Raw genomic sequence first — 18,577 nt, 5'->3', positions numbered from 1 at the left:
TTTGATAAACTGCTCAGCCCTAGTTTCCATTTCATACAACTTTATACTTCTACTAACGGGCAAAAATGTTTTATATTTTAGATTTTTGCAATGCAATAAAATATTTAATAACGTTGTTATTACATCTGTGATTGCAAGTGCCTATATAGTGAGGAGACAATGTGTGATTGTCTTCTTTGCTTTTTATTGTTAACCCATGGTCTTTGCCTGCACTTGCAAGTGTGTAAAAGTTTTTTGCTCTTTGATACTTTAGATACTTACATTCTTCAAAGTTGCAAAGTTTTAAAATAGTTTATTTAGCTTAAGAAGTAGAGGGATTTTCTTCATCCATAAAGAACCACTTCATCCTTCAGTTTATCTTTGTTTGGTACAGATCCGTGCAAAAATCACACCATGATATGCTTTAAATGAAAATGAGAATTACGTTGTAAAAATTTGTATTCCTTGTAATATCGCACATTTTCGCAATTACATATTTTTCGTTCAGCCCTGATGGAAACAAGTATCTCAAATTTGCACTTGAGTACAGTACTTGAGTAAATGTATTTAGTTACGTGCCAGAGCTGAGCTCTATTTCTGCTGATGAAAGTATTTCTACACCGAGTTTAGACTGTTTAATCCCACTGAAGCCCTCTGTACTGTCAACTCTGTCACACACACACACACACACACACACACACACACACACACACACACACACACACACACACAGGCCCGTCTTTCTCCCGCTGAAGGCGCCCTGGCCGTCAGCCAATCGGGGCGGAGCAGGACGTGACGCTGTTCTCGCGCAAGGAAGCCCCGGGAGTGGCGCGCCAAATTTCAAAGGACTTCCTCCTGGGAGGAAAGACGACGAAAAGCTGCAGCGAAACCTGGCGAACAACGGCGATAAAACCCTACAGAAACAATAACATTTAACTAAAGTTTATGAGTTAAAGCCGCCGGGGGATCAGTCGACGCTGTTTGAGGAGTTTCTGACAGTTAAAGTCGGTGTGAAGAAGCTCTGTTATTGTTGTAAGTGTCTGCTTTGACTTTCATTCTGTCCTACAAGGAACTAACGTCAGCTAGCTTAATCCTGCGTCTGACTGACCAGCTAAAAAACGGGATCGCGATAAATCTCACTGCTATTATTGATCCATTTTATAACTTTAATCCGTGTATAATTGAGTAAATACGCAGATTACACGTGGTTATGTGCAGTTATTGTTGCAGAAAAAGGTTTTGAGTTGATAAGCCGTTCATTTCTGCCGGTTATTGTCTCTTTGTGTCGTGATCCCACGGTTTGTGTCAGTGGATCCACACGCAGCTGATGCATGCGGTGCACACTGCAGCCAGCTCAACTTCACAGACACAAGTTGTCAGTTCTCACGGTCTGTTGCAAATTTATCCTGTTTCTGTTTCAGTCTGAGTTTAACTTAATTTAAGGCGAGCTTGTATTGAAGTGTTTTTTTGTGTGCATTTATTGCTTCTGAAGTGTCAGGCAAACTGTATTTATGAAGTCTAAGATGTTTTTCAGACACTAAGCAGAGCAATTATGCAAAAAGCCACTTTTGTTTCAAGGGTTTTTCTTTTGTGTTCTTGCAGATCAGACAGTCCTCAGCCGTTACACCCTGTCAGGCTTCCCCACCTGCGAGACGGCTGATGTCAATTGATGCCAGGAGCCTGGGATTTTAATCTCTCTCTCTCTCACACACACAACCACACACGGAGGCCCAGATGACAGCTGCTCACACCTGAAAATATTAAAACGTCAGACCTCTAAAAGTCACGGCTGTCAGGTTTTTTGGCAGGTTTACTTTTCGCCGTTTTAATGTTTACCGCACCTTTTTTTTTCGATTTAGCAGCAAGGTAACACACGGGCCGTCCACGTAACCGGAGCTCTTTATTCTCAAATCCACCATCTCATAGCCTCTCACTCTGTGGGGGATTTAGTCTGTTTGAGTTTGAGCTCATAACGGTGTGCAGAAGCTCATTTCCACACTTCAGCAGCTTATACAGTACTCTATATCCTCATTATTTATTCATGTATTCACAGCAGGACACATCGAGTCATCAGCTTTCCATACTAATGCAAACATCTGTTGCTCAAAGCTGCAGCACCTGTCTGTGACCTTCACACTCACTGCTTTCAGGCTTATATTAGCACTCTTTGGTCAATGCTTTCAATTTAACTTCCCTCCACTTGTAAAGAGTTGTATCTCAGAATGGATCGCAGCCTCTTGTAACACCTGTCACAGAGAGGGTGTGGGCAGGTGAGGGCTTAGCGGTGGCAGACAATCAAACCCTTCAGTCATGCTGTCCGGGGTGCAGCCATGCTTCCAGCTGCTCCGGATCGGTTCGTCGGCCGGAGACTCCGCGCGGGACCTGTACACGTTCAGGCCGGCGCTGAGCCACTCCGTGTTCCGCCTGGGCCGGGCGGCGGAGCTCTGCGACGTCACGCTGGAGTCCACGTCCGTGTCCCGGATCCACGCCGAGCTGCACGCAGAGAAGGAAGCGGCCGGAGGTGAAGCAGCGCCGCAGGAGGAGGGCTGGAGGGTCCACATCAAGGACAGGAGCAGTCATGGTGAGAGTGTGTCACACGCATATCTACACCTACACTCAAAGTGAGACTCACACACACACACTCACACACTCACACACACACACACACACACACACACCCTCTACAGTCATTGTGGAAGGAAGAGGCAAAGTTACACACCCGCTTACAAGAAAAATCAGGTCTTCAACAGGAAAACACACATTCTCACAAAGACACTACACACATTTGCATTTTACACTCAAAAATTTCAATGGAACACTTTTGTTTTTGCTCCCATTTTTCATAAGTTCATAAATGCTGAAAAAAAAAAATCAATAATACAGATTTTCCCCCCTGGCTTGTAGTGCTATTTATCCATCAAGGCTGTAGAGATGTCTGCCTTCTCTCCAGTGTAATGGGACTACATGGCACCGGGTGTGTGGTGCTCAAACCACTGAAAAAAACTGAAAAATGCAAAACCAGTGTCTCTTTCCAGAAATCATGACCCAGTTTCTCAAGATAATCCACAGACCTTGTTGTGAGCAGTTACATGTAGTTTCTGAGGGGATTCTGCTTCAGAAGAAAAGTAGTTCCTACATGAAACTGTCCATAACAACATCTGTGGATTATCTTGATTAACTGGGTCATTATTTTTGGAAAAGGACGAAGGTTTGGAACTTTTGAAATGCATCCTTTTTGGTACTAATTATTGTTCATGGAAAGTAGTACAAATATTTTTGATTAGAAAGAGATAAACACATTATCACTTGTGTGACGGGAGTAAAAATGCATATTTAAATGGACAGTTCATCCCAGGTAGTTTTCTTCTTTCTTGTAGTTGTCCATTTAGATTATTTTGGTTTTTAATTCTGGGGTGAATTGTCCCTTTAAAGCAAACTGGACCTACACAAATTTGGAGTGACAGGAGCACAGATATTAAATATTGTAGACGAGTGAAAACACACACATACTGTCTGTATGTACAACACACAGCTGTCAACATGCAGACGAGGTGAAGCCTCAGACACACACAAACACACTTAGGGAACTGAATGCATCTACTTTAAAAACTTTTAATTTATCTCTCCGGCCAGGACTTGGATCTAATTTTGAGCTGCAGTACTTACCCGGCCTATTGAGAAGCGTGTAATCACCCCCCCAGTTAGATTTGTTAGAAAGAAAATCACCTAAATTGGAGTTTGATTGTGACGATAAGGAAGTAATTAAAGACCGTCTTAACTTTTCCTGATCTTTGACCCTGATTTTATGTTCTTTGTGAATTGGAGCACAAAGCATGACGCCAGCTCCAAATTGATTATATTGAAGTGAGAATGTTTTTAAATCTACAGATGAATGACAAATCAAAGGAAAATTCTATATAAAGTGTATTAGAAGGGTGTTAGTGAGGCTTCAGAGCAGCTTCTGTGCCGCTGTTATAGATTTCCCATGAAAACAGTAGAGACAGAGATACAGATACGTTTCTTGCTATGGTGCAACAAATACGCAGAAATAAGAGCTATTTTCTTCCCCCAGATTTTAAACAAATGTAAAGAATTTGAAATGCAATCAGAAGGAGACAACTTTACACTTAGGTGGATTTTTTTTTTCACTTTAGGTGGAAAACAAAATTACTGCATACTGGCAGCTAAATACCTGGCCTCTTGTTCTTCTTTGTGTTCAGATTAACTGTTGTTGTTTGCTCACTGACTGTCACATTTGAGTCACAGTGCCCTATTTATTATTATTTGATTGTAAAAATGATGAGTGCGAATCTTTGAGAATATTATGATTTGATTCAGTCAGTCAGAATCAATTCTTGATTGAATGAATAGAAAAGGGGGACAGTTTTCAGTCTCGTGTTTGCCAACCATTTACTGATGTCCTTATTTGACAAAATAATGACATAAGGAAATAAGCTTTGCATTTCGCTCTGTTATGAAGTGGTATGCATGAGAGTCTGAGACCAACGATACTCTCCATTAAACTGTGTCTAATGGAAATAATAAAAAGTCCTCTGGAGACGGACTTTTCAGCTGTCTCAAGGAGTTTAAACGTTAGCATTAGCTCACATTAGCCAGCTACACTAATGAAATCTGCCAGCAAGAGTCATTGTTTTAGTTGACTAAAATCCACAGTCAGTGCCAGAAATGAGAAGCTGCTTTTGTTCACTTCCCTGTGGAATTGAAGACCTTGTGATTCAACAATTACTCTCAGTTTCGATGTTGAATCTGCAACCGCTGTGTAGAGAAGAGAAGGGTCACACAGGACTAATATCACCCAACAAGTGTTTTGTAGGAAATCACACAAAATGTTTTCAGGCATCCGTCCTTCATAAGTGGGTGGCACCGTTATCACTGTAAACATCTGTGCAGTGTGAGAGTGGAAAGCTTAACAGGCCTAGCGACAGTAACTAAGGAGGGCGGGGCTTAGTAAAGATCAATAACAAGAAAAACATGGTCACACTAACATTTAGAGAACTGATGCAAAATCATCCATGTGAGACGATTCATTTCCTGCAAAATTTGTATACGTTTATTATTGTTGTGCCTGTTGTCATTATTAGTTATTTATAACTAACATGGTTATTATTATAATTATTGTTAATGTTTGTTTGCTTTAGTAATATAAGCACTATCTTTTCATGCCAAGAAATAAAAATATGGACTGTAAAATCAGCACAAAGGATAATACAGATGCATAATTTTAGCACCTCTAAGCCATCAAGCTGTTGTAAATCAAAATTAGCACTAGGTGCATTCAGCTCTGGATGAAAAGATAATTACACACATAATGTATAGCGAGTTTGAAATGTGTAGGTATTAAGAAAATCAACAAAAGCCTGTTTCGTGGTTTCTCAAGTGGTCATAAAACAGATCTGATGTACTGGAGCAAATCAACATACGGAGCAATAATGAGCAAAATGTTGAAGCAAATTCAAGATTAAGGAGCATTAACAGAGGATATGATGTCTGCAAGTAGGCGTCAGACACAGGGAGGAGGGGGGGGGGTCAGAGATATTACATCTCACTACCTCAGTGTGCTAATCGTCTGGAGTGAAACCTGAAGTGCACAGGAAGCAGTACAAGGTGAGGAAGAGGAGATTGAGAGTGAAATTCTTCTCTTAAGGCCGGTGGACTGTGTCTGACAGGCTCCGATTCCAAACTGCGCCCTCACTGTCTAATTTTTCAAGTAATTTCACAGTCTGTTTCACACATTTTTCATTCCTGCTATTAAAATTACTTTTTAGTATTCACTGTGCATTTCTCATTTTGTGCTGTGCTGTCATGGCCGTTTGATTGCCTTGTAGCCTTCCAGCTCCTCAATTCTGGGTCCATTTCACAGACTGTTTTACATTTTGCCTCAATTCTGGAAGCTGTAAACACATTGATAGTCGACAAATGACTTTATTTCGAGGCGGCGCTCGCTTGATTTATACTTCCTTGTTTGTGAGACAATCATATATTAAAAAAAGTTCTGGGATAAGGTGACATCGCTTACGACTGTGTTGTTTGTGTTTGTTTGTTCGGACTCATCGTGTGACTTACAGGAGTGTTTCCCTCCACCGACGTGTCAGTGAGAGTCTTTAAACATCTTATTTTGTGTGTTGAGCAAAATTCAGTGCTGTCACTTTGTAGTGAAACATTTCATTAAAAAAACATCTTCCCCTCCTCTTCCTCTTGGGTTGCTAGGCACCTGGGTCAATGAGGTCCGCCTCCAGCCTGGCGTCCAGTGGGAGCTCTCAGATGGCGACACGCTGACCTTCGGGGGCCAGTCGGCTCCAGGGAGCCCCGAGTTCTATTTCCTCTTCCAGAAGGTCAAAGTTCGCCCGCTGGACTTCGATGCAATCACTATTCCAAAGGTAATCTTTTTTTGAAGAGACAGATTTGAAAAAAGTGAAATGTCAAAGGCCCGAATGTTACCGTTTCCTATGTCAGACCTGGAATTTAGCTGAATAAAACAACGCAGCTCGTTATTTTTCACCATTGTATTAGTTTTCACAATTGGAAAAGAATCATTAAGGACAAAAGTACAGGAAAAAATGATATACTTTTGTAATCCTAGATTAAAAGTAGGTTTTGATAAGCACAGTGTTGCGTTAAACATGTTTTCTTATTTAGTTTAAGCCAAAATTATCTGAATATTTGTGGGCCACACAAAACATTTGTGGACGCCAACTTGGGCTTTAGGAAATGGTGATGGACGTTTTTCATGATTTTCTGACCTTTTATCGACCAAACAACTAATCAGTTAATCAAGAAAATAGCTGACAATGAAAATAATTGTTAGTTGCAGCCCTGCTCTAGAATTCCCTTTGCTTAAACAGCCGGAGTTAAAACTTTTTAAAGTAATAAGTTTCTCTGTGCTTAACAACAGACATAATCAATGAATGGACTTGTAATAAATAATGCACACACCCGTAAACTTAGAATGTTTGCAGGTTATTTAAATAAAATCACAGTAATAAACTTTTTTTGTCCATATTTCTAAAGCTGAATAAGTTTTCCAGTATGAACACGAAGGCATGTGGTCACATCGTCCTAAGATCATGAATTAACACAGTGACTCTATAAAGAGTTTGGATGATGAGTTTAGACACAAATTAAAAATAGCAGACATGTTTACTCTCAAGATAAACTTAAATGGGATGAAAGCTGATGACATATAATTGTTCAAACTTTAATACCCTTTTAGTTGATGGCACAACTCACTGTTTTGCTGCAGGAAACAAAAAACAGGAGCAGAGCCACTGTGGTTTATTTTAAGTCAATCCCACATGCACTGTCCTGCGGCTGTAAATACTCACTAGAGCACTAAATGTGGATTAATCCTGTGCTGAAAATAGTCCCCAACAAATGCACTGTTACTTGAGTTTGAGTAATTGGATGTTTTAGGGAAATTAATTTGGAAAAAAACAAATTATAAGCCATTTTTTAAAGATGTTCGTCTTAAGTAGGAAACAGCAGACTACCTGAGTTTCCCACTCAGAGTCAGGAAGAATTAAAAGATGCACTAACACATTGTTAGTTTTGGTCTTTTCATGGGTTTTAGTGTCAACAAAAAAAGAATATAGAATATTTCCATCCTGCTCATAATTCAGACATTGTGACTAAGAGCCACTTTGATTAAAGGGAAATTCAGCACTTTTCCTGTGGATATCCAGTCAGTGTTGATGGTAAATATACTCAGTTTAAGCAATAAATTCCTCAGTGCTGCTTTATTGACCAAGAAAACTGAGTTTCACCATGCGTTCGTGTACCAGGATGCATTGCAGGCGAGTTTGACTCCCAGCCTCATGTTGAGGTGTTATCACCACCCTAACCTATGAATGAGAGCAGCCGTACGTCGCGTCCCCGTCCTTAAAGGCGTCCAGTCAGTGTCAAGCACTTAATCATAGGTTAGTTACTGAATAAATAACGTGTGCAGATTGTGCCTGTAGATCAAAGTGAACCAGAAAAGGGTCTTGGCGATCTTGTAGCTTAAGTTTTTACTGAAAAAAAAATATGGTCCCATGGTCTAACGCTGTGTGTTTGACCTGGTAAAGACCTCAGAATTTATACCACCAACTACATCACTGTTATGTCACTGGATGCAGGAAGAACAATAACATTGACAGGACATTCACATGAAAAGCCATTTTTTTTCCTTTAAGTTGTCCACTAGGTGGCATAGAGCTGTCCCTGACTAAGTATTTCTTTTTCATTTTCAGGCTGTGTTTTTTACAGTTCAGCGCGCCAAACTAAATTCTTACATGAGCTTACATGAGTATGTTTACTTTCGTTTTTTTCCATCATCTGTGATGTGAAAATATCAGATTTTCACACAGTCAGAGAAATTAAAAGCGTGCATCCTCCTATAGGTCAGTCATAAAATCAGCAGACCTGCAGAGCTTCTCTCCTGAGGCTGCAGCTGCTGTCCAGCCTCACCTGTGCTGCACGCTCTGCGCTCTTTATGCCGTTACATTGCTCTATGTACAATGACGCAGATCAAACAAGAGCTGAAACTTTTAACAACTGCCCCTACTAAATACATATGTTCCTGGTATTCCAGTGCTGTTGGTCCATTCCATAGTTTTGGTGTGAGTTGTTGAGTTTTGGAGATGTTGGAGGCAAAATCATGTGATGGCGTCTCTGCATTCTTTTCTCTTTATTTCTGTTTTTTTAATGACATGTTTTTCTTGTTTTTATTTCTTTTGCTGTTCTGTCTTATTTTTTTTACTGTGATTTGGTGTCATTTGCTTGTGTTTTCATTTTACCTCAATCTAAGCATGTTGCTTCCTGGGTATCCTGCTGATTTCCTTTGTCTGTGAAAGCACTTTGTAAATAAAGTTATTATTATAATATTGGCCATAGAGATGTCTGCCTTCTGTCTAATGTAATGGAACTAGATGGAACTCGGCTTGTGGTGCTCAAAGCTAAAAAAAAAAGAAAAAAAGGCAGACATCTCTATGGCCGATATCTCCAAAACTCTGCAGGTCACTACAGGTAAAAGTTAAAAAAAAAAAAGGTGTATTTTTGGTTTTGGGATGAACTCTTCCTTTAAATTAAAATATTCCTCATTCATAAAGTGTAGATTTTGAACGGAAAAAGACAAATTTTTGTCTAACTCATGCAAATATTGTCACAAAATCTGCCTTGACTGATTTAAAAAGTAAATCTTCCACACACTAGCTCCTGATGGATATTTATATTTGGCCTGTACAACATTAAGTTCTAATTTCTGTCTTTATATCTTGTCTTCTAGGCGGGCACCTTCTCCTCTGACTTACAGAACCGGATCAGAACCAATCTGGACCGCAAGGTGGCCGCCAACCTGGACCTGTCCAAGCTGTCCATCAACCGGGCCACCGTCATCCTCAACTCCATCGGCAGCCTGAGTAAGATGAAGGGCAGCGCCTGGACCTTCAAGAGGAGCCACAGCCACGAGGGAACCATCTCGGACCCCGGCTCCTCCTCCTCGCCGCCTCTGGCCGTGGGCTTCTCCGCCCTGCTCCCTCCCTCCACACCTCCGTCGTTCTCCTCCGCAGCTTCGGTGCCTTCGACAAAGTCCCTCCAGTCGACCTCGAGGAGCAGGAGGAAGTCTGCTCACACGGTGCTCCTCGAGGACGACAGCTCGGACGAGCCCAGAAGTCGAGGAGGTGAGAGAAACACTCAAAAATGCCTCTTTTCACTTGTGGAGCTCTCTTGAAAACATCAGAGGCAACATATTTACATAAAGAAGTGCAAAGTGCTTTTTTGGCAGCTTTTAAAACATGTTTTCTGATGCTGTTGAAGGCACATGTAAATGAGGATATTGGAAAATTAATTTTTCACTGAAGCAAAATCTAGGAGTCAAAACGGCAGAAAAGAGCAGATGGGTGAAAATGAGAATAAATTAAAAGTCACAGTCAAAGTTGTGATTAGTTATTTAGCAGTTCAGATAAATAAAACTGGGTCACACTTTATTTTACAGTACACTAATACGACTCAACAAGCTATAATTTATATTAAATCAGACAAAAACTAGAAATAATATGATCTTTTTGTGAGGGATGACATACGGCGAGCGGGTCATTATGGCAAAATAAACACTGATGGGTGATGCAGGTCTTGAATCAAACTGAAGGGGGTTAATTCGTTAACGAATTTATTTTATTGGTTTATTTAATAAACATTACTGTAAATGAGTTAAGCTTGAGGCTGTTTTTCAACTGTAGTCCCTGGACGGATGTTATTATTATCCCACTTATTACACAGCTGCTTACTGAAAATCATTTGACATCAAGTATTGAGTTAAAAATGATTTTAGTGATTAAAAGGGATTTTACTGCTCCTCCAGAGTCTATGATCAGAACTGCGTCCATAGCAACTGTCCATTATGCATAGCAACGGTCTGTTATACAAAAATAACAAACCTTAGAATGCTGTAACTGACCAAATAGAATCAAGTATTTATAGATTTTGTGTAATAATAGACTATAAACAAGCATAACTATACCTTAATTAGATGTCATACGCCTAATTGTCCACTAATAAGACATAGCAAGGTATACTTTGTATCAAATTAGACAAAGCTATATTAAACTTCATGTAAGGAATATTGTACAGTGAACGGTTCATTATTGCAAAATAAATGCTGATGCAGTGATGCAGGTTCCCCAATGTGATGGATTTTTATTTCTCTCTACTCCTGCCTACTTCTGGCATCCCGCACACGTCCAAACTTCCCCCCCAACACTTCACAAATGATACACCGTAGTTTATCGGACTATATGGACTATCTTTTTAAAAGAAGAGTTTGAAAATGTAAGTGTTGTCAGGGCACAAAACCAGTGATCTACAAATCAAAACTCAATAGTCTACAATGGCAGAGCAGTCAGTGCAAAAAAATGTTTAAATCAAATCGTGACCTTAATTGAAAGTCATATCAAACTGTGGATTTGGAGAATTGTGACACCGCTAGTGATTAGAGTTATTTAGGGAACATTATTTCTAGTTTCTGTCTAATTTAATTCAAGTACAACTTGTTATGTTTTATTAATGTACTGTAAAATAAATGTAGTCTTCTAAAAATTAACGCTGCTCCTATGACGATAATCTCATTTGATGTTGCTCAGTTCCAGCAGGAGTTTTGGAGGATGGCCAGCGAGCGAGGGGGAAGAAGAGGCGACGGCTGTATAAGTCTGAATCGGAGGGTTTCAGCTCGCCGCCTCCTCTGCCGCTGCAGCCCAAGAGCCACAACGACATCAGACGGCCGCTGGAGGCCAAGCCCTTCCCCGTCGGCATCAGGACCATCGGCAGTTTCCACGGCGCCATGACGAACAGCAGACTCAACCACCACCTCCTCCAGGCGTCGTTCGCCAACCCTGCTGTCCACAAGCAGGAAGTGCAGACGATGCACCGGGTGCAGACGGTGATGCACGGCAACATCACAGCTTTCCGCCAACAGAAATCTGTCCACGGTTCACCGATGGCGCAGAGAGGCAGGCGGAGGGCTCACAGCTCCCCGGTCTTCTCCCCTCTGGTGGTCGGAGGGGAGAACTACAGCCTGGCCTCACCCTCAGTGAGGATCCGCACAGAGGACCGAGGCAGGGTGCAGTTCAACAGGTTTCACCATCAAACAAGGTAAGATGTTTGCAGAAATCTGTCTCTTTGTCACCAACCAAGCTCCCATATTTATATGTTAATTAATTTGGTGATCTCTAAAATTAACCTGAAGGAAATCGTTTGTCTTACTGCCACTGGATGTCACCAATGTCACACAAAAGAGGCTATAATGTATCAGGAAATTGTCATGCAGAGTATGGTGATGTTTCTCGCAGGTGAAGTGTCAAATAGGTAGAGAAGACGAATGCAAATTATGTGATAAACTGTCACCACTGTGCAGTTTAAATTTGTATTATCACACTAAATTTGATAGTTGTACTATCACACAGTTTTAAATCAAAGCCAGCATTACTTTTTTGCACTCTTCCTGCAGCTGAAGTCAGTGGGTGAATATCTACAAATAATTGTTTGGAAATGGCTGGTATAACAGGGAAAGTTACAGATAAAGACGCAGTCAGACAGTTAATTTCTTAAACATTTTATTTGTGATGCACTAAAATAAATATCAGAACCAATAAATTAGTGATAGATTAATGGGAAATGTATTATTATATACGCCAGACGTAAGCCTAGACAGGGTCATGCAATTGCTTGATATCTCAAGAGATATCTCAGGAGTGCACTGAGGGAATTTCTTCTAACTTTGCATGAATGATCACTTGGCCAAAGATCAGTCTGACCTCATGTCCATCCCACTCTTATGAACGCGTTATCTCAGGAACGAGTCAAGCGAATTTCTTCAAGACTGAGCACAAATATTCGCTCGGACTCGAGGATGAAGTGCTTACACTTTGGTGGTCAAAGGTCAACAACTCAAGAATTCATGTGCTAATTATGACAAAAACATTAAATATACAGGAACATGTTTATCACTGTGATACATCAGCTTTTCTTTTAACAACACTCAGTAAACATTTGGGAGCTGTGGAGATGAATTGTTAATGTTTTGAAAGCAAAATTCTGTCCCATTCTTGCTTGATATGCAGCTTCAGCTGCTCAACAGTTCGGGTTCTCTGTTGTTCTATTTTGTGCTTTATGATGCACCACACATTTTCAATGAGAGACAGGTCTGGACTGAAAGCAGGTCAGTCTAGTCCCTGAACTCTTTTACTACAGAGCCACAGTGTTGTAACATCTGCAGAATGTTTCTTGTCATCGTCTAACTGAAATAAACAGGGACGTCTCTGAAAAGCTGTTGTCTGGATGGCAGCATATGTTGTTCCAAAATAACAAAACAAAAAAAAGACTCATTGGTTGATATAATGTTGAGTGAAAACAGAGTTTATGAAGTCAAATTAATCCATCCTTAAATGTTAGCTTGTCCCTTCATTTTGTCTCCTTGTCCCCTTTTCTTTCTGTCTCTGTTTTCCTTTCTCCTCGCAGCAAACGTCGAGGCCGCCCCCGAAAACACCCTCTCCCTCCCCGGCCTTCCCTGCCCTCTCCATCCTCCTCGTCTTCGTCTTCCACCTCCTCTGCTTCCTCCTCCTCCGGCTCCTCCTCGTCCTCCTCCTCCGACGAGGACGATGATGACGAGGAGGACGAGGAAGCTGCCGTCGGTTCGGTGGAGCCGTGCGCGGCGCCGAGGTGTCGGCTGCCCCAGCAGGACACGGTGCAGTGGATCCAGTGCGACGTGTGCGACGCCTGGTACCACATAGACTGTCTGCACATCGACCGCAAGAAGCTCCTGAAGGATCCTAACGCCGACTTCCACTGCGGCTGTCGCTGATGAGAGAGATACCAAGTTTGTAACAATGAAATGCTCCAGTTTAGACTTTCAAGTTACCACATTGTTTCCATTAAATGTTTATTTGCTTGAAATCAGATTTCTTCTGCTGCTCTGCTCAAACATGGAGAGCTTTTTGTCTTACCTCAACAGCAGCTGGCGAGGGCGAGAGAGAGTTTCCTTCAGTTTCCACATCTCCATCTTCCCAAGTGTGAGGATTTTCTGACCTAGCAGTCACACAGCTGTTTCACAAACCTCTTGCCCACACAGTTTCAGGGCTCCAGCTTCGAAGGAGGAGGCAAAACCATAATGAAATGCCTTGTGCCGGATTTCATTATGGCTTCAACTGCCTGCAGAGGTGCGATCAGGGCGGGAAAACATGATGAAATGTTTCTGAGTACACTCCCACCGTGGCTGCCGTTGTCCAGGAGGCAGCATTCAGGAAGATTAATGAAATGTTTCAGATCAGGCTGCCACAGTAGGAGTCTATACAGGGCGATAACACTCCCCCAGATGTCTCAATGCAGCCACCTTCACTATTTTAGCGACCGGGTCAATTTTTCACGACCTTCAGTGAACATTTACTGATGGTTTTGGAGGCCCCCCCCCCCAAAAAAAAAAAGCTTGAACACCACCTCCCATGCCCCGAAAAATAAATAAATCAACGCTGGTGTTTTCCCACCTCAGCGATGAAATGTTTCCGTGCAGCTTTCCTGGGTGGCAGCAGCTGTCTCGGAGTGGGCGTGTGATATTTCAAGACAATTAAACGCCAGAAAATGTGTCAGCAGACTTCCATTGTTGCTGCTGATGAGAGGTGCTCTCGGGACGATAATCAAATGTTTCAAGGCACTTCAGCAGAAGCAGCTGCTGGGTTTTTGAGGAGGTGGTGGGGGGGATGTGATCAGTGGGACTGTGTTGTTATAAGTTGTCTGAGTGCAGGCTTGACAGTGTGTCTGCTGCTGGTTTGGGAGGACTCATTAACAGTGAAATGCCATGAAATATCACCCGCTGATGCAAGAGGACAAACAGGAAATGATCTCATCGTCTCTGACTGGTGGGTTGAGATGATTTTAAGGCCTCCTCTTCAGGTCTCTTCACACTACTGAACTTTTGGGCCAAAGTGGACGCTGTTGTCCTGGGTGAAATGGGCTGGACCTGACTCATCAGTACATGTACACACACAGACACACACACATATCTTTACTCAGGTGCTCCTTGAGTAGAATAAAATCAAAGTCTAGACCTTCAAATTCTTCTCTTAAGCACCTTTTCTATTATTTAATTCCAAATTTTTTACTTTGCTTGCCTTGTGTGGACAAAACCGGTCTCCTTTGGTGTCTAAAACAATATTTTTGAGCAATTTACCTTCTGCACCACTTGTATAATCTCGTTCTGAGTCAGAGCTGTTCAGATAATAGTAGTGTTAAAAAAAAAGACTTGGTGTCGCTTAATAAAAGGGGTCTACCAATTTACTTTAATCATACCACTGTGGCAGACCTGCAGTTTTTTGAAGTGAGATGAAAGTGGGAGAAGATGTAGAAAACTTAATTCTTGAGCAATAAAATAAGAAGAAAACCTTTAAAAAAAAAAAAGATGTATTTTTTTAACTTGTTAATGACAGACTTAATACTTAATGATTGCCTCCAGCAAAGTCGAATAATATTTTCTTAGTCTTTGGCTTCACTGAAGCCTGGAGGCCGATTACACAGTGACTCTTTGTGCTGCTTCACTGCCCTATCACAGCAGGGCGGTAAGCTGTGCTAACTAGATAATTGGTTAAGTAGCTGTCAAGACAACGTCAGAAAGAAAGCAGAGAGAAAAAATCTGATGACTGATTTTGGGTTTCTTTTCAGTTTGATGGGATTACTTTAAAGGAGCAATATGTAACGACCGAGCTGTTTGCATCCTCCCTAGACTCGAGGAAGCTCAGGCAGGCTGCAGGAACGCTGCAGGAGCGCAAGACGAGCACAACATTGCAAACTGGACAACAAGCAACGACGGGTCCTCTGCTCTAAGTTGATCATAACTGTCAGTTGTCTGTCAGTTGTCTGTCAGTGTAACGTTAAGCCCACTGCTCTGAAAATACACTCTCTGGAGTTTGTGCTCAGTTGACTGCCTGCCAGACTCCATTAACATTTTGCTCAATTTAAACGTTACAAAACATCTACTCCTTCTACAAGATTAGTAATGATTTGTCAGGACTCCTGAACAGACACTTACTCATTCTGCAAACATTCGGCATTAATTTGAACTCTAATTAACGTGAAACGGGCAAACAAAAACTTGAGTTATGGGCCAGAATGGAAATTTTAAAGGACACCGCAACTGTAGTGTTGTTTTGAGAGAAGTGTGTATTTTAATTTCCTTAATCTCTGATGACACATGATAGTCATTTTATGATTTATTACAGTAAATCTATTACATATTTCTCCTTTAAAATGAAAAAAAGCCTGTGTTTAATGGAATTAATACATGTAGTGTTACTGGTCAAAAGGCTCCAGTTTCACCTGAAATAATTTCATTGACACTCTGAGGTTTTGTCATCATATCACATGAAAATAATCAACACTTCTTTTTTTTAAATAAAGTGAGGCTACATCACCTCACTGCAGTAATATGATATCAATTATATAGGATTTAACAAAATAGCATAATACTATAATACAGATTTAAAGGACCTGTTTGGTCCTGTTGAACAGTGGTTACTCAAATGTAAAAAGAAAAAAAGAAAAGTTTGGTTTTGAGTTTTCCTCTGTTGATCTTCAGTCAGTTGTGTTTTGGGTTTGTTCGTCTCTCGTTCGCCAGTAAAGATGTAAGTGTTGCATATTGTTTTTGTCGTGTAGATTTTGAGCTCTAAAGATATTTAAATGCTTTCTGAGCGTCACTCAAAGAAATGTGCCATCTTTACCACATCACTTGTTCACGATGTCACGCAGCTCTGTTAGCACCTTTCACTGTGCACCTGTTTTTAGCTTTCATGTGGCGTGCCAAACTGTTGTAAAGGCCTAAAAAAGATGTGCTGAAACACGCAGCTGCTGGGAGATTGGTTTCTTTTTAATTGGTGAGAAGGTAAAATTTGTCAGGGTGACACAAAGTATGAATCTGTTCTGATATGGAAGATGGAAAAAAAAGCAAATTACTGGACTGTTTTGATTCAGAATGCAGCTACAAAGGATGCAAAACTTAGTGTCACGCTGTCAGATTCTTGAGGCAATGCAGATGGACAGAATTTCCTAAAGACCAACATGTGGGAAACACTGGAGCTGCAACTAGGAGTGTAAGAAAATATCGATACACCTGAGTATCATGGCATCGATTCTCAATAACACTACCATGATGCATGCAAAGATTTGTGGCAGTGGCTCCTTTTGTGTCGTGTTTAAACCCACAAATAGCGATATATCACGTTGCTTACAGTATCGCAATATACAGCAGTATATTGAATCGTAACCCCTGTATCGTGATGCGTATCGTATCGCCAGATTCCTGCCAATACACTTGATTTAATGGATTAGCTAATTTACAGAAAAATAAATTCTAATTATTTTGATCAAGACGCCATTTATCGAGCAAAAAGGCCCAAAATATGCAGGTTACAGCTCCTCAAAATGGAGAATTTGCTGCTTTTCTAGTTTTTCCATTGTTTATTAAAGTGGAAATGGACGGCCTGTTTTTAACTTACTTATGAAGTAAAAATTACTTTGTCCACTTGGGCTGCATATTTTTTCTTTCATAATTGAACAGGTTGAGAATCATTAATTAATTTATTGGTCATTCATTTATGATCCAAACATTCTTTTTCTCAGTTTAAGTTTTATTTCAACAGTTCTAGCAGAACATTAGCTATGTGAAACATCAATTCATGCAGCACAAACAATTTAAACAAAGAGAATAATAAAACAATGGCTGCTTTTGTCTGCCTGTCCTTATTCAACAAACGACTCTGCCAGGAAAACAATGTCAAGTGGGGCTCAATTACTGCCTTTTTTTGACTAACAAGGGAAACCAAAACAAAGACAAAATCTGTGAGCTCTGGAGAAAAGGTACACAAAACACACATTATGGATAAATGAATGTTTAATTTGTTAAACTCTTAGCAGTGAATCATTGATGAATGATTAACATCCCTACCATCCACATTTAGATTGCTTCACGATGAGTGAAAACTGTCTGGCACCAGGCAGGATTTTCCCTCCATTATAGACTAAATTAATAAACAAATTCACATCTTTTCCGCAAAATTTTTCTTCAAACGTTACGCCCCCTTCCACTCCAACACCAACCCCTGCTTCTTGTTTGTGCAAAGCTAAAGGCTAATGCTACTCAAAGCATTTTATTATGATGCACATCATTACCTTTGTCTCTTCAGTGAACGTGATTTCTCTTCTCTTATTTCTAATGCATCTTTGTGACATCGGCGCAAACAATAATATCATATGGAAACACTAGAGGAGGAGTTTAAAGTTGTCTCTTTCCACTTAAAACATCTTTTGGGTTTGGACTGTTGGTTGAAGATCTCTGGCTGTGTGGAATGATAATTCTAGCATTCAGTAGACCTTATTCTCAATCAGTTGATCAAATAATGGACAAATTATTTGATAATGAAAACAGTTGTTGGCTGCAGCCTTGTTTGACTGATGTTTTGTTGAAAACCGGTTGCACTGAAGCTGATATTTGATCAGAAATCTGTTAAAAAATCCCAACACTATTCTTTGTTAGGCAGGAGAAAACTGGAACACACAACCGCAAATTAATCGAACAACAGTTAAATTCATTCACGTTTAGTGGACGTAAAACTGCCACGTTTATAAACTGCTCTTCTGTAGTTGTGGTCAGGAAACAAGCATCATCAAAGTCATCAGTTCACCACAAAAGTGGCTACGCTTCTATAAATCAGCTTTGCATATTGATAACCACATCATTAATAGCTCTTTGCAGATCTGCAGTATTTTCCATTTGCATTGCCTCAAAGACAAACGACTTTCTCATGTCATCTTTCAAGGCTTTGATGGATTCAGATCAAGTTTGTGGCCAATATTTCTGATCGTTGCGCCGCTGTGGTCGCCTCATCGTGTCAGTGTTTTGTTTGTGCCGTCTGCTAAACGTACAGCACGCACCAGTGTTGACATTTTACTGTGAGTCAATTCTTCTGTTTCAAATCCAAGAACACGGGGCTCTGAAGGTGAAATCACCCTCCGTGATGAATTCAGGAATGTTTTTAATGTTTCGATGCGTCAGTTTCTCTCAGTTGTA

The 18,577-nt window shown here is 40.7% G+C and overlaps 1 protein-coding gene across 1 annotated transcript; it reads left to right on the top strand.

Annotated features, from left to right (window-relative positions):
* Positions 1–813: 813 nt before the first annotated feature.
* Positions 814–15,119, top strand: tcf19l (transcription factor 19 (SC1), like). Its single transcript, XM_084739877.1, has 6 exons — positions 814–1,011; positions 1,582–2,560; positions 6,208–6,377; positions 9,260–9,653; positions 11,112–11,619; positions 12,985–15,119. Exons 2-6 carry the CDS (start codon positions 2,290–2,292, stop codon positions 13,325–13,327), a joined length of 1,686 nt encoding a protein of 561 aa, XP_084596003.1. The 5' UTR covers positions 814–1,011; positions 1,582–2,289; the 3' UTR covers positions 13,328–15,119.
* Positions 15,120–18,577: the final 3,458 nt, after the last annotated feature.

Source organism: Lutjanus erythropterus, chromosome 16 (genome assembly GCF_056507025.1).
Source record: "Lutjanus erythropterus isolate fLutEry1 chromosome 16, fLutEry1.hap2, whole genome shotgun sequence".
Classification (NCBI taxonomy): domain Eukaryota; kingdom Metazoa; phylum Chordata; class Actinopteri; order Lutjaniformes; family Lutjanidae; genus Lutjanus; species Lutjanus erythropterus.
The sequence above is the reverse complement of the archived record's forward strand: the minus strand, read 5'-3'. Positions and strand labels throughout refer to the sequence as shown.